Source organism: Siphateles boraxobius, unplaced genomic scaffold, assembly GCF_051911475.1.
Source record: "Siphateles boraxobius isolate OS27281-9 unplaced genomic scaffold, OSU_SipBor_1 6, whole genome shotgun sequence".
Lineage (NCBI taxonomy): Eukaryota > Metazoa > Chordata > Actinopteri > Cypriniformes > Leuciscidae > Siphateles > Siphateles boraxobius.
The window spans coordinates 3946204-3962697 of record NW_027509186.1 but is presented as its reverse complement, the minus strand read 5'-3'; the positions used below and the strand labels follow the sequence as shown (position 1 = coordinate 3962697).

The following is a 16494-nucleotide window of genomic DNA, read 5'->3' as shown; positions in this document are numbered from 1 at the left end:
ATCGGCGAAAATGCATCACCATGCACCGTTCATTTCGGATGCTGTGCGGTGAGAGAGACGTGTTGAAGGTGGCTATGCTATCTGTAAGGGATGTCCGAGCTGAGACGCTGGAGCGCCCCATAAGTAGCTGGTATGTAACAGTGTATTTTACGAATCGGCGACTGCGCTAGGCTAGGCTAACTTATATCCTTTTCTCAGACTGTTAAGCTTAACAGTGTACCGGCAGTTCACTCTTTGGGCGAGGGGGCATTTGGGAAGGATGAATAAGATTCCGTTCCCATCCTGTGCAGTGAACTAACGTTAACGTTACATATTTTCCCCTCAGCTGAACATCAAGGATTCTAGTATGCGTTGGACTTGTAGCTAAATAAAACATTTGATGTCAGACGCTTCATGTACTCATTGATGTTTTCAACACATCTGTCTCTCGTACCTAAGATTAAACACTAGAAATCACGACTAGAATAATTTTGTTGACAAGGCATGGGGTAGAGAGAAGCTAGCTCTGCTAGTGTTGGTTAGCATCGGAGTAGCCTACCATTCCAGTGACGTAGTCGAATGTTGAAATCCAACATGGGGCGCCCGTGTAACAACAACAACATTTTCAAAGTACCATTTTATCCCTTTCAACAAATTCTGCCATTTAAATAATTGTACCAATGAGAATAAATAAAATACATCTGTTAAATCACATTTTTTCAAATTTCAGTTCAGTTCATCTTTAAAGCCCTGGCCTTAATTCTGGACCTTGCACTGTGAGCGTCGATCACCTGCGAGCCACACAACAGTGTTTCATTAAAGAATTCCTGATTTGAACGAGAAGTTTGAATGAATGACTCACTTATAAAGACAGTTACTTGCCACCACCTACTGGCCGTTTTACTTTCATATTTAATCGATGACATGGAAGGGCAATGTCGGTCCTCCTGGATGCAGAGTTTAGCTCCTCCAACCCTAATCAAACACACCTGAACCAGCTAATCATCATCTTTAGGATTATTAATACTGCTAGCTAGGTTTTTATCGGAGTTGATGCTAAACTCTGCAGGACAGCGACACTCCAGAAACGTTACCTATCCCTGATCTTTTCAATAATTTTCATGTTAATGTATTAAAAATTTAAGCTATATTTAAAACATTAATCCTAAAGTAATATGCAATTATGTAGCTATGCAAATGAACACAATAACTATAATAAATCACTGCATATCAAATCCACCTGGTTTCTGTAATCTCCTCTGTACACTATCATTTTCATTAATCTTTAGTCAAATGGTACATCTATCTAGTCTAGAATTCATTTACCATGCTACCTAGGCTATATGATCGCTTAACAACAACAATTAAGAAAATATTTCAGGATGGCGTATTTAACTGTAACGGATCACCAGGTAGGCTGTGCATCTTTTTTCCTTTTACAAAGGCTACAGGTTTATTTTAAATTTTAGTTGTTGTTGTTCTTTGTTTTACATACTCTGAACTGTACCACAAATGCCTTTGTATTCGTCTTGTACTTTTTGCACTGTATGCCTTGTCTGTAATGGAACTAAATAATATAAAGGCTGTATGTAGCGTTGAAAGGTCAAAGTCCTAAATTCTTCAGACGGGTAAAATGGTCGTTTTTAACTTAATTTTAGCAAAGAAATGTAGTGTTTCAAAACTGCATGATGTTTTAGAGCTGCTTTAGCATAATCATGAGCCATTGTTTAACACCAATTACCAGTGTGCGCATTAAAATGTAGGCTACCTCAAAAAAGAGGAATTTAATTATTTGTATATGTCCAGAGTTCAGATAGCTTTACTGCTTAAAAGTCCTTGTAAAGTTTAAAATAAACTTTTTGTGAAAAATATTTTTTAATGTGTTTAAAGTTTTTATTCATGCTTGTTATTTTTTGAATCACGCTTATTATATTTTGATCCGTGGCCGCAATACATTTGGCGGGAATTTGATCCCATTTTTGATTCACGCTTATTATATTTTGATCCGTGGCCGCAATACATTTGGCGGGAATTTGATCCCATAGTTATCTTTCATATTTCATCTGTAACATAGTAGGCTACACATAAACAACAGCGCCCATCTGTGCCGTTAATTCATTCACACACAGAAACCTGATTCAAATTTAAACTCTTTTTGCATTTACAGACATTAGGACAAAGCACAAGAATAAAAAACTTAGGGTAGCTACTCACAATTCTCGGCTAGATCGGTCGCTCCTCAAAATGAAAATAAACCAGTACATGTTCTGAGGTAAATCTCCCAGGATTACTCCTCACAGTCACAGCCTCACAAGCCGAAAAGGTACATTAATCTGATGATTAAATTTGTTGTGTTATCGCGTTTATGAGGGACGTTGACACGTTTGCATGTGTCGCTTCAGATCATTTGCGTTTGAATATCGCACACTCTCCGTGGGCGTGTCACATTAGCAGAATAATGAGCTGAGAGAACGATAATGAGATCGGCTGACACCCCTCTCTTTTTTATAGATTACATAAACAGAGAATATTTATTTTAGTTTTGAATTAGATATTTTAAAAGTACAAACTTAAATGATTATAAAGATATATTGCTCATGCTTGGGTGAATAGTATTCGCTGAGTTTTGTTTAAGTTTAGAGACGTGCTCCAGAAGAAAGGTTAACGGAGATGGAGAGACAGAAAGCACACCCTGTTTATTTTCTTTATTTTACAAAAGCACAATGTTTTATTTCGATTGTAAGTGGACACATAAAAAAATAGACATTCAACAGTTTATTTTTTTATATTTCTTAAGTGTGTATGACGAAAAATGACAGAGTATTTTAAGTCTATTTTCCTGCTACTGTATGTGAAAAAAATCGAGCAAAACGTGCCGGCGCGTTTGTCGACCCCAGAGGGTTAAAGAAATCTTAAACATCATAGCCACACAAATGGGGTTCAGGCAATGCGTATTGGTTATATTCACTGCATGCATAACGTTAGCCTATTCATAACAAAACGAAATATAAAACAACCCTGCCTCTTTTCATTGAAATTTTAAAAATATTACAATTATTAATATGGTCCAGGCAATATGTGCATTTGTACTAAACAACAAATGTTGCAGTAATCAACATTACAGTGCTCATCTTCACTGTAATAAAATTAAAAATGACAAAACTCAACCCTGTCTCTTTTTGTTAAACTTCAGTTTTATCAATAATAGCCATTATAAAAGTATAAGTAAAAGGTACAAGAAGCTATACAATAAGAAATAAAGCAAACAATTCAGTCAAAAGTCAGCGCTCTAGTCTAACGTTACAACAGTAAAGTTAAATAGCCTAAATATATAAAGTTTTGAAACTTCACTTAGCCAGGGAACAAATTATAGATTCACGAGACCAAAGATCGCCCGTTAGGTCTACACAAGACGAATTATATCTCATATTAAACCACTACAGAGACGTCAGCGGCAAACATCAGAACGACTAGCCGAGTAAAGGCTGTTCCAGGCGGGGTACATGAGCGCCGAACGCCCTGTGATCGCCTGGAATGGATCTCACAACCTAGATCAAATTTTCATAAATCTTTATAAATAAACCACAGATTTGAGCTTTAAACAACTACATTCTCACCTGAAAAACTCTTAAAACGACATTTTGAGACACAATGACAGTAATATATTTCAACTGTATATTAAAAAATGGTGCTTCTTATGTTGTCATTCCCCTTTTAGCACGTGCAAGTGACTATTCTCTGTCAACCAATCAACATTCTGCAGTGAGTCTAGCTCCACCCTTTAGGTACCGTACCACTGTGCTAAGTACTCCAACGGAAGGGTACTGAAAAAGTGGTATGGCTTTTGACAGTGGAAACGGAAATAATTGCGTACCATACTGTACTGTACCGTACCGCACCGCTCGGAAACGAGCCATAAGTAACCGGCATGTACTCGGACCGAATCAAAACGCAGATTTCGGTGACACTTATGCCTCAGCTGTCGGTTGAAATACTTCCCTCTGGTTCTCCGAAACGGACGTAAGAAGCATCATCACCGCACGTGATCGCTAGTTAACCCTTTAACACGTACGATCGTTCACGCCGGTGTGATTAGACACATAAGTAGACTACCTACTAGCAAAACAATACATTTATTGTTTGTAAAATACACAACGATGTCCATGGAAGCAGCAATAACAATCCTTTCAATTATAAATTGAAGACGTGTTTAGATGCATATTGTGTAGGTAACTATAAAATTTACTCTATTCTTCTCACACTTCATTGGCCACTTTCATGTATTTTGGGAGAAGTGGATGAATTGACGGGCTATAGGCCTAAATCTGACAGATGCAATTCTCTGAACTGCGGTGCGTACTAACATGGCGAACATTATGCGTTAGATCAACTAACATGAATCATGACCATTATAAAGGTTTCTTAAGACAAAACACATTCACTTACATGTATTTAAGAATAAAAAATATCAGCCAAGGACTGACTCGCCCGTCACGCAACCAATCACTATCACGTTTTGTTCCGCAACATGTTTAGTGTGAAAATGTAAAGTTGATGTCCCTACAATAACAGACCTACATACATCTAATAAATTAGTCAGGAGTCAGGAGAGGTGTCATATTTGGCCAGAGAAGACAAGAAATGTGTTAATATTTCTGCAAAAGAGAAGCTAGTTTGTAGCACACCAAGAATACACACTACTTTGCTGTTAATAGAAATGTAACTGCTATTTAGTGTTAAATTATTGTAGTTGGGTTAGGTGGCTTGGGTTTTATTGTGAATTTATTATGAAAATTTGTTGTGTTTTGTATTTAGTACACTTTAAATATTTCAGTATACTTTAAAAAATCTATATATTGTTAATTTTTAAGATTATTTTATTTATTTATTTTTCAATAAAAAAGCCGTTCTTTAATGTCATTCACCATCGTTTTGAGGCTCTTTTTTTAAAGTATCGGTTCAGGCACCGTTTAGGCAGCGGTACCGTTTTAAAAGTATTGATTTGGCACCGAAAAAAAAAAACGATAGCCAACTCCAGTGAAAACTATGAATAGTTGTGCGTTCACTGTGTTTTTATCCTTGTTCGACTCCTTTGTGAGTCGAGTCTCCTGTGCGATCTGTGTTTGTTTGATGCTCAGAGCTTCAGTCATTTATGAGGTTGTGCTTTGTGTTAAGACGCTGCTTGAGAATGTTGACAGAAAGACAGTTTATTTGGGTTTGAAACAGAGCCATGATGTCTTGGTTGATTAATTGATTGATTGGTTGGTTGTTTGATCGATTTGATTGGTAACTTGGTTGGGTTTTTTTCTTGATTGATTTATGATTGATTTGATTGGTTGGTTGTTTGTTTTATTGGTTGGTTTTTCTTGGATGATTGGTGGTTTGTTTGTTTTTTCTACTTGGTTGGTTATTTTTTTCTTGGGTTGATTAGTTAATTGATTTGATTGGTTGGGTAGTTGGTTGTTTTTTTATTGGTTGGTTAATTGATTCGATTGGTTTTTTGGTTGATTGGTTGGTTTTTCTTGGATGATTGGTGGTTTGTTTGTTTTTTCTACTTGGTTGGTTGTTTTTTTCTTGGGTTGATTAGTTAATTGATTTGATTGGTTGGGTAGTTGGTTGTTTTTTTATTGGTTGGTTAATTGATTCGATTGGTTGGTTGTTTTGCTATTTTCTTGGTTTATTGGTTGGTTGGTAGATTTTGATTAGTTGGTTGGGTTTTTTTCTTGGTTGATTGTTTGTTTGGTTGATTGATTCGTTAGTTTTTTTCTTGGGTTTGTTGGTTGGTTGATTGATTTGATTGGTTGGTTGTTGTTTTTTCTTGGTTTATTGATTCGATTGGTTGTTGGTTTTTTCTTGGGTTGGTTGATTAATTTGATTGGTTGGTTGGGTTTTTTTCTTGGTTTATTGCTTGATTGATTGGTTGTTTTGTTCTTGAAAGGAGTGGTTGTTTGGTTGTTGTTGTTTTTCTTGGGTTGGTTGGTTGATTTGGTTGGTTGGTTTTTTTTTCTCGGTTTATTGATCGGTTGATTGATTCGATTGGTTTTTTGGTTGATTGGTTGTATTGTTCTTGGATGATTGGTTGTTTTTCTTGGATGATTGGTTAGTTTTCTACTTGGTTTGGTTGATTGATGGATTGTTTTTATTGGTTGGTTTAGTTGATTGGTTGATTAGTTGGTTGGTTATTTTCTTGGTTTGGTTTATTAGTTGGTTGGTTGTTTTCTTGGTTGGTGGGTGGTTGGTTGATTGGTTGTTGTCTTTATTGGTTTGTTAGTTGATTGGTCGTTTTTTTACTTGGTTGGTGGTTTTCTTGGTTGTTTTGGTTTATTAGTTGGTTTCTTGGTTGGTTGGTTGTTTGTTTGATTATTTTCTTGGTTTTTGGTTGGTTGTTTCCTTGGTAGTTTGATTGATTGGTTGGTTTTGTTGGTCGTTAGGTTGGTTGTTTGGTTGATATTTTAAATTGGTTGTTTGGTTGATTGGTCTGATTGGTTGGTGTAGTTGATTGGTTGGCTGTTGTTTTTTTAGTTTATTGGTTGGTTGGTAGTTTGGCTGCTTGGTTCCAGACAGTCATCACTGTACTACAGGACATTGTGACAAACGTTACAATAAACACATAATACGCTATATATACAGATGGTTTACATGGAAATATATGAATATCTTAATTAGAGTGATGTCATGTGCTTTCAGGTGGACCATGTGGTGAACGGACACGCCGCTTCGAGGCAGCTGAAAGAGCAGGCGGAGAAGAGGTGAGCATCAGTCGCTCTGATGCGTTTCTGTTCTCACTCAGTCTGATCGCTGAGCTTTTCTCTGCAGTGGGAAACACGTTTACTCCTGCCTGAACCTCCATCTGGAGCACATGTCTGGAGACGCAGCACAGCTGGAGCAGCTGACGGCCGGCCTGCACATCTGGCCTGATTTCCACGGCAACCGCTCTCCTCTGGCCGACCAGACATCACGGGGATCGGTGAGGAACGCTGTGCTTGTTACAGAGCTGATGAAAAAATATAATATAATATAAAAACATAAGATTTAAATTTATATTTACATTTTACTATTTATTCATTATGTTCCAGTTTTCATTGTACTGCCTTTAATTTAATTTATTTTTTTATTTTTTTTATTATTTATTAATAAAACTGATAACTGGACGTACATTTTCTGCAGAATATGTGAGTGGTGCTTACTGCGGCAAAATTTGGCACCAGGCAGTTGTTCGGATGTTGTGGGTGGTTGCTAGGGTTGTTGGTGCTGCTAGAATGAGAATATTGAGAATGAACTCCAAATTAACATTTATAGTAATGACAATCTTTTTTTAAATTATATTTTTGGGCTTTTTTCCTTTATTTCAGAGGACAGAAATGTGGATTTAACAGGGACATTTGCTTAATGTCATGAAAATAATGTTAATAGCCCTATAAAGTACTTTTTTCTTTACGTTCTAGAAAGAAAGATTTTCTTTACGTTTAATATAATTTCTTATTTTAAACCATTAAGAAAAAAGACACATCAGATAGTTTTAGCTTTTATAACTAATGTTTGCAGTGGTGGAGAGTTGATTGATGATGTCACTGCTGGTGTGTGCAGGTTGTGGGACTCACTTTATCACAGACACTGGATGATTTAGCTCTGCTGTATCTAGCAACTCTTCAGGCCATCGCTGTAAGACACACACCACACACACACACACTCTCTCTCACATACACACACACAAACACACTCTCACTCACACACTAACTAAGTGTTCAGTATTACAGTGTTAATGTGATTGTGTGTCTCTGTTGTATGAAGCTTGGCACCAGACACATCCTAGATGCCATGAAAGAGGCAGGATATGACATCACAACCCTCTTCCTGTGCGGGGGGCTGAGCAAGAACGCGCTGTTCGTACAGACACACGCCAACACCACGGGTCAGTGCTCACTCACACACACGCTCATATATCTGACATGACATGACCAACACCACGGGTCAATGCTCACTCACACACACACTCACTCATTTATCTGACATGGTAGAGACCTGCGCGGGACGGATTTTATCCCGTTTCCTGCAAAAATATATGTTGTTTTCTCCCGCTGCCGCCCGCAACAATCAAGTTTCGTCCCGCTCCCGCCCGCAAAATCCCGCGGGTAAACGTATAAGTACTTTTTTTTTTTAAATACATTGCATATTCTGCCTGCTACTCTGTGATTTTTTTCACTTGCTCCCCTGTTGAATATAAAAAAGAAAAAAAAAGAAATGGAAAATAAACAAATGTTTTGTTTTATTTGCGTTTAATTCAATGGATGAACTTGAACAAGGAACTTAGAACAAATAAATAAATGATTATAAATAGCCTAATGATTATAGTATAATGATTAAACCATAATGATTATAGTATAGCCTAATAAATTATATAATAATAATAAACCTGGATTTCTTTCATGTTCAAAAGTAGCCTATATATAGGGCCTAATACTGCTTAAGAATGCCACCTTTGCTTTTAGCAATTCCTTCAAACATTAAACAAAAACTATCCTTATTCCTCAATAACAAAATATACCAATTTTAAATATTTAGCTAAATAAAATAAAAAACTGAATTAACTAAAACAATTAAAAAAAAACTGTATGACTACTTAATGTGCCCATGCAGGAATAGCATGTCGTTCACTGATGAGGGCTTCAGATTAATCCGTCTCTGCTCCAGTATGCGACCGCAAATACTGAAAGCCCTCTCCGATGGTGCGCTGGAAGCTGGAATGCAAAGTACATGGCGTGTGTCATGCGGTGCAGACATTTTGCCTCTGTGTGGTAGGCTTGGCTGTTCTGCGCCTATGAACCACGCGAGAGTTAGCTTCCGACCATGTGCCTGTAAATCGTTTTTATTTTATTTTATTTATTTATGCATTAGATAAATAACGGTTTATTTGTTTCTAGTTATTTTATTTTGTTCTATATTTCCCACAAATAATTTTATTTTCCCGCAACCCGCACACAATAATATCTTGCCGCCCGCACCCGCATTCACCCATCAAATATTGTCCCGCGCCGCACTCGGTTGCGCTGGGTCCCGGGGTAGTCTCGCAGAAGTGCAGGTCTCACACTCAGGTATCTGACATGACATGACCAACACCACGGGTCAGTGCTCTGAGGGATGTGTGTGTGTGTTTCAGGGCTGCCGGTGGTCCTGTCGGCCGAACCAGAGGCCGTTCTGTTGGGAGCTGCTGTGATCGGAGCCTGTGCTTCATCTGACTGTGGCTCAATACAGGTAAAAAACACACACACACACACACACACACTCAGCCGCTGTGATCGGAGCCTGTCCTTCATCTGACTGTGACTCCATACAGGTTCAACACACACACACACACACACTATGGGTGGAACGGTACACAGAAGTCACGGTTCGATACCAGTTTGGTACAATGGAGCGAATAGCAAAACAAAAATGCAGAAGGCAATTTTTTTTTAATTGTGCATGTCTCAGGCTGTACCACCTAGTGTATTACTACATTTCTCTCTTTCTCTGTGTGAAAGTAAAGGCATATAACCAGTTTATTTGTAGTGCATTGACAATATTTATATATAATTCGTTTATTAATTAAATTAATAAAAAGAAAAAAAAGACATTGATAACATTGACATTGATGGTAATTGTACCTGAATTAATTTAAAATTAATTTGATATTTCAGTTCAATATATTTGTTTTCCTTAATTTTAATTAACACTAACTTTATTCTCATCTGAATTATATAAAAAAAATATTTCTGTATAAAATAATACTATCATTAATAAAACATTTGATTTTCTTTTTTAATCAATGTAGAATGTGTAACTAAAAACTAAACAGATTAGTGCTCTGAGGACAAGAAATGAAAACCAATGCAATATGATGAATGTCCAAAAGATGGCACTGACAGATTGTTTTTAAATGGGTTGGATAAATAGATAAGATAACAGCTGTCATGAGTCATGAATGATTTGCTGGTCAAAACGGAAAAGATATATAGTTCTGATTTTCCCCCTCCCGTTTATCTACAGCTCATATCTAGAATTCTAAAGTGAAATAAAGTAGCGCTGTAATAATGTTTTTATGAATTAACCGGAGAAAGTGAGAGAGAGCCAGAGAGAGAGAGAGAGACCTAATAGTGAGTAATTGAGTAACCTAATATTGAAGCTTGTTGGTTTAATTAATTGTAACTGACTGGGAAACCGAAGTTTTCCTAAACTTGCGATCTTAAAGGGGGGTTAAATGCTTTTTCATGCATAGTGAGTTTTTTACACTGTTAAAGAGTTGGATTCCCATGCCAAACATGGACAAAGTTTCAAAAATTAAGTTGTAGGTTTGATGGAGTATTTCTGTGCCACAAATACTCTTAAGTTTAAGAAAGTTTTTTTCGAGTATGGGCGTGTGTGACGTCAGATGCGCCGGAATTTCCTTATACGGGTCCTAAAGGCACTTCTCCCGGAAGGGCGCGCGCGCACCTGTAGCCTAGAGCGAGAGAGTGAAGGCAGTATGCCCATCAAAGCGCTGTGCTCGGCTTTTGCAGATCGTCTAATGCTTAAGGATGGAGCAGTCTTGATAAAGGTTCACGGTCGTGCGTTGGAACCGCAGGCGGTGAGTAAAACTGCTTCAAATGTCGTGTGTTGTGAACTATCGGCGTGTAAGCGCAGCAAGTAAACAACATGATCACGTATAGTTAATGTATCTATGGAGCATGCGATGTATGGTGTGTGTGTGTGTGTGTGTGTGTGTGTGTGTGTGTGTGTGTGTGTGTGTGTGTGTGTGTGTGTGTGTGTGTGTTTAAATACATTTGTTTAGCTGGCCACTGTAGGTGTCTTGTTGTTTATTGTAAAACCAAATCATGTCCTCATAAACCACGAGTAAACACACACAAATGTTGTAAAACTCGCGCATGACACGGTGTTCTAAAAACACCAAGTTCAAATAATTTCTACTTTTAAAAAACTCTCGAGACCTTGCGTTTTTCCCCCATTTCACTGCCCATCTCACGGGATCTGATTCGGGATCAAAAATGTATGGCTGAATCTGATTGTTAGCCATGGTTTGTTTTGGGATGTCACAGCTTCCAGACGCTCTCAACACAAATGCTTTGCGCGCTCGTGATTATTTAGCTCCGCCCACACCCGCTCAGTTTTTTCCGGAAAGACTCGGTACAGCCTATCTTTCTTTTATAAATATAATAAAACTAAAGACTTTTTGGAGATATGAAGGATGCAATACTACTCTATAGGGACTCAAGATTAACATGAGATTGACTGAAACTGAGTGTTTCACCCCCCCCTTTAAAGAGGCCGGCGGGTCCTCTAAAGGCCTCATTATGCTTCTGCGTCAACTCCACGGCGTAGCTACGCCGTCACTCCTACGGTGTCATGGCCGTTTTATGGTTCTGCGTCAGGTTGCGTTGCATCGTGGTGCATCTGACCAATCAGAGCGGAGGGGTCGGAGAGGGGTTCGTGGCATCGCAGAGGGGTCTGCGGGGGTACGCCGCCGATTTGACGCAGAAGTATAAAACAGGCCTAACTCTTGTGGGTCGCCACCACTCGCCATACTCGTCCTTAGTGCTGCTGTCTGTGACTCACTCACTGGACAGTCGTCGACCTGACAAAAAACTGCCTAAGGCGCGGGGCTACAGATTATGTGTCCCTAAAGAACCCGCCTATGTAACAGTAGTTCCGCATTACATTAATTAATTTGCATTTATTTTTATACCGTGTATTCTCCGTGTAAATTCATGCACCAAACTTCTTGTCTCTCTTCTCAGGAAGCAATGATGAAGATGAGCAGAATCGGGCATGTCGTCAGACCAAACCCTGCTCTAGAAAGGTGCCATCCAATGATGTTTCTCATAATAAAGCATTAATCCACATAGCAGAGATTTAATACAGTCATAGATCAGGATTCATGTCTCCTGCATGAGTAATGAATGATTATTGGTCTCTGTGTGTAAAGCTTTTACAGAAGGAAGTACGCTGTGTTTCTACGTCTTTATGATCATCAGAAGGAGTGTGTGGCGCTGATGGAGGATGATGGAGTTTGACACACAGACGGCCAGATTAAACACTAGAAGAGTCTGCTTCAAATGACCAAAAACACTAGATTTGTATTCATCTTAACATTATAAGTGTTCAGCCTTTTACACAAATGAGCAGGAGTGAGGAAAATATCACCAGATGAAACCACTTTATAAACAAGTGTTCGACCATAACTAGAATCAGTGTTGTAATATGCATTTCAGAGCAATAAAAGGCTTTTAAAAATATATACTTTTGCAATATTTATTCTTTTGTGTGTGTGTGTGTGTGTGTGTGTGCGTGTGTGTGTTTGTGTGTGTGTGTGTGTGAGAGTGTGTGTGTGTGTGTGTGTATGTGTGTGTGTGTGTGTGTGTGTGTGTGTGTGTGTGTGTGTGTGTGTGTGTGTGTGTGTGTGTGTGTGTGTGTGTGTGTGTGTGTGTGTGTGTGTGTGTGTGTGTGTGTGTGTGTGTGTGTGTGTGAGAGGGGTTGTGTGTTGTCTTTTTAACTTTAGGATAGGGTTCCTCGCAGGAGAATGATCATATATGGGGATCTGAGGCATCTAAACGATTGAACAGCCCTGCTCTAGTAGAAAGGAGTCACTTGCGCTTCAGCCTAGTTAGTGCTCACAGAAAAGGACACAAAAATCTGAGGAAAAGGACCCAAGGTCTAGCTAGGACCAAGGAGCAGGACCGGAGCACAGAACGTTTTAATATTTTTATTAGTATAGAATGACTAACGTTTCGACCAGGGTGCGAACTACGGGGGAGCTAGGGGGAGCTCGGCTCCCCTTAATAAGACATGGGCTCCCCTGAAAACGTGATTCATGAAATTTTGGGGGGGTCTCAAAAAATATTGACTGTTTCATTTTTACGTGCAATTTCAGTTTTGTGTAATGTGATCATCGTGGAGAATTATGTCTAAAATAGCAAAATATCATTCATTCATGCATGTATGATGGTGATTTAAACCTAATTCACTTCAATAAAGATAACTGTACATGCTATTCATGAGCATCAAGGTGTGGTGGCGCTGCGGTGCAAATTCCAATCATGGTTAGTAGGCTACATGTTAACTCATGTTAAAAAATATAAACTGTGGAGGCCATTGATCTGCGCGCGAAGTCCTTGAAATCCATTTCTTGTTAAGGTAAGGCATGTTATTCCCAATTATGTTGTGGCTGGGTTGTTATAGGTCTGCGTGACTCTCGATTTCTTAGGCCAAATAGAACGGAGGAATTATGGTATTCTGTAGCCTGACGAGTAATTTAACCCTTGTTCAAGTCAAAGACAGACTATGTATCTATAGACTATTTGGGGATGGCAGTTTGCTGTTTGACTTATCAATTTGTGTCGATAAAGTATAATAGGGTGAATCATGTATATAGTGCTTGCATAGTGCATATATTTGTAGCTGTTATGTATCTTTGGAAGTCCTTGAAATTAATAGGTTTCAAAACGCAGCGCAGCGTTCCGCGTCCTGTCTAAAAGGTGCTTCAGTCCTCGGCGCACGCAAGTGCAGTGATTTAAAAGCTTACTTCACCAGCAATGCTGCATACTTCTAGACTCAGACGGTAAGTAGGAAGGTAAGAATTCTTCTCAGTACAAGAAACTTTCGTCAGTGCACAGTAGTGGGAGACGGTGGTTTAAAAGCTTACTTCATCAGCCATGCTGCATACTTCTAGACTCAGACAGTAAGTAGGAAGGTAAGGATTCTTCTCAGTATAAGATACTTTCAGCAGTGCACAGTAGTGAAACAGTGACTTTAAAGCTTTCTTCACCAGCGATGCTGCATATTTCTAGACTCAGACCGTAAGTAGGAAGATAAAGATTTTTCTCAGTATAGAACACTTTTGGCCTGCTACTGACACTGCTGGGCCATCTAAGCAAGGTATGCATTGTTTGAAATATAGGCTAATTATAAGTGAAATATAATAACTAAGTGTTGGGCCATTGTTTAGAAAGGCCATGGACTAAGACATGCCTAACATCCCAATCACAACTGCCAATCACTTTAAAAACAAATGTTGTCAATATAATATTATACTTTGTGAATAAACATTTTATATGTCTACATATGAGTACCCAATCTACAGCCAAGAAATCATTTTGTTTTTTTGTAATTGTTGTATTTCTATAATGCACTTTATCTTTCTCTGCACACTGAGCATTAATATTCATAACATAACTTTGTTTAGGAAGGTTTCCAAATGAACCAGTAGACTACTTTCACGGTAGGCTACTATTTTTCCAATATATTTGTCTGAAAGTATGTTTTATCTTCTCTTTTAAAAGGCAGACAGAGGGAATTGGATGAGGCTCTTCTGAACATGGTGGTGAAGGATCTGCAGCCCTTCACCATCGTGGAGGATGAGGGTTTCAGGGCCTTTGTGAATGTCCTCCCATCCCGGAAGGTGCTTAAAACAATGGTCAGCGAAAGGTACAACACAACCAAGGAGAAGACAATGGAGGACCTACAAAAGGGGGAATTTGTTAGCCTTACGGCTGACATGTGGTCTTCCATTAATATGGATGGATATCTTGGTGTAACATGCCATTACATAACACCAGAGGCAACAATGGCAACTGTTTTACTGGGTGTAAGGAGGTTTTACCAAACCCACACAGCCCAGCATCTCATGGAGGCTAAAGCCTTGCTAATGGCTGAGTGGGGAATAACCTCCAAAGTTCACTGCATGGTGACTGACAATGCATCCAACATGATCCTAAGTGCCCAGCTACTCAACCTTCGCCATGTCCCATGTTTTGCTCATAATTTGAATTTGATAGTGAAAAAGGCCCTGGATCAAACCCCAGTCATCAATGAAATTCGCCAGAAAGCCAGAAAGATAGTGGGGTTGTTCAGATCCAGCTGCAAAGCAAAGGACAAGCTTGTGGAGATGCAGAGCTTGATGGGCAGACCAAGTCTGAAAATGATACAGGAGGTTGAAACGAGATGGAACAACACATTCGACATGCTACAACGCTTGTATGAGCAACGTGAGCCAGTGGGTGCTGCACTTGCCAATTTAAACAGTGATACTGCTCCCCTGACAAGTCTTGAGTATGACATTATTCAACAGTCATTGACACTTCTTCAACCATTCAAACTAGCAACAACAGAGATGTCAGAGGAACAGAGAGTGTCTGCTTCAAAGCTCATACCATTGTACAGGATGTTGCAGCACAAGCTTGCACAGAAAAAAGGAAATGCAACGCAGGAATCAACTGTACAATTAGGTAGGACACTATGACCATACGTGTAATTGGCCATAACTCTCATATTGTTGTCATTATTTTAATTAATATGGTTTTCTCTTGTGTTGGCTCATAGGCTCACATCTACAAGAAGGTCTGCACTCCAGATGTGGAGGGTACGAGGCTTTTAGAGCCTTGGCACTGGCTACACTGCTGGACCCAAGGTTTAAAAATGTGGCTTTTGGAAATCCTGCCAAAGCCCTGGATGCTGAAAAGCACATCACACTGGAGTGTGCTTCACTGATGCGTTCAAACACAACTCCTGGTGAGTTTCAGTCTATGTTATCTTATGTAATGTGATTCATGAAATTTATACTTCATATGTGTTGTCAGTTTATGATTTGTTACTAATTGCCGTTTTCTTTTAATTCAGAACCACAAATGTCAACATCAGGCCCATCATCATCAACACCAGTTGAAACACAAGACAGTTTATGGGAACATTTTGACAATCGTATCCGTGAGACCCAGATGATACACAATCCTACAGCTGATGCCACAGTGGAAGTGAAAAAATACCTCAGCGATGCGTTTTTGCCCAGAACTCATGATCCTCTACCTTACTGGAAAGAGAGAGCAGTAATCTTTCCTCATTTGAATGTCCTAGCTAAAAAATATCTTTGTATGCCAGCAACAAGTGTCCCTTGTGAGAGAATTTTTTCAAAGGCTGGAGAAATTATCTGTAAAAAAAGAAGTAGGCTGAGTCCTTCAACAGCAGAGAAATTAATATTTTTGAATAAAAATCTATAAGAAAGGGAGACATTGTGGCTTGATTTATTTTTATTAATATTCATTTTTCATGACCAAAATCACATTATGCAATGTGAAGAGACTACAGGTTACAAGCTTCATATATTACAAAAATACAATAATAAAAAAAAAAAACCAACACATTTTTTTATTAGCTCTTTGTAAAGGTTGTTTCAGATCAACACCTGCAAGTGACCACTAGGTGTCACCGTGGAGACGGGTTTCGGATTGATTCGAAGCCTCGAAACAAAATGGCACATTTGCTTCGACTGTTTCATTGCTTCACGAAGCCTCGATCTGCCCATCACTAGATGACGGCCACTCATCTGACTTCACAAGGGCCCAGTGCTCAGGTCTTATACCTTTTTCTTATCGTTAAGTGTCCAATTAGCACTCATACAGTTATCTTTTTCTACTTGCTCCTCCTTGACCTGTCACCATGATTAAAAACACCTGCATCGTTATTTTATTTTTTAATTGAGGCAACCTT

At 38.8% G+C, this 16494-nt stretch overlaps 1 protein-coding gene across 3 annotated transcripts in view; it reads left to right on the top strand.

Moving 5' to 3' along the window:
• Positions 1–12248, top strand: part of LOC143715757 (FGGY carbohydrate kinase domain-containing protein-like) — a 44066-nt gene extending 31818 nt beyond the window's left edge. For 2 of the 3 annotated variants that reach the window (XM_077207489.1, XM_077207490.1), the window contains exons 10-16: positions 6667–6728; positions 6796–6946; positions 7567–7641; positions 7771–7891; positions 9137–9231; positions 11751–11812; positions 11939–12248. In XM_077207489.1, the coding sequence (XP_077063604.1) occupies positions 6667–6728; positions 6796–6946; positions 7567–7641; positions 7771–7891; positions 9137–9231; positions 11751–11812; positions 11939–12026 (654 nt within the window). In that variant the 3' untranslated portion in view covers positions 12027–12248. The remainder of the gene's footprint in view (positions 1–6666; positions 6729–6795; positions 6947–7566; positions 7642–7770; positions 7892–9136; positions 9232–11750; positions 11813–11938) is intronic. The other variant, XM_077207491.1, reaches the window with a different exon arrangement.
• The last annotated feature ends 4246 nt before the right edge of the window (positions 12249–16494 follow it).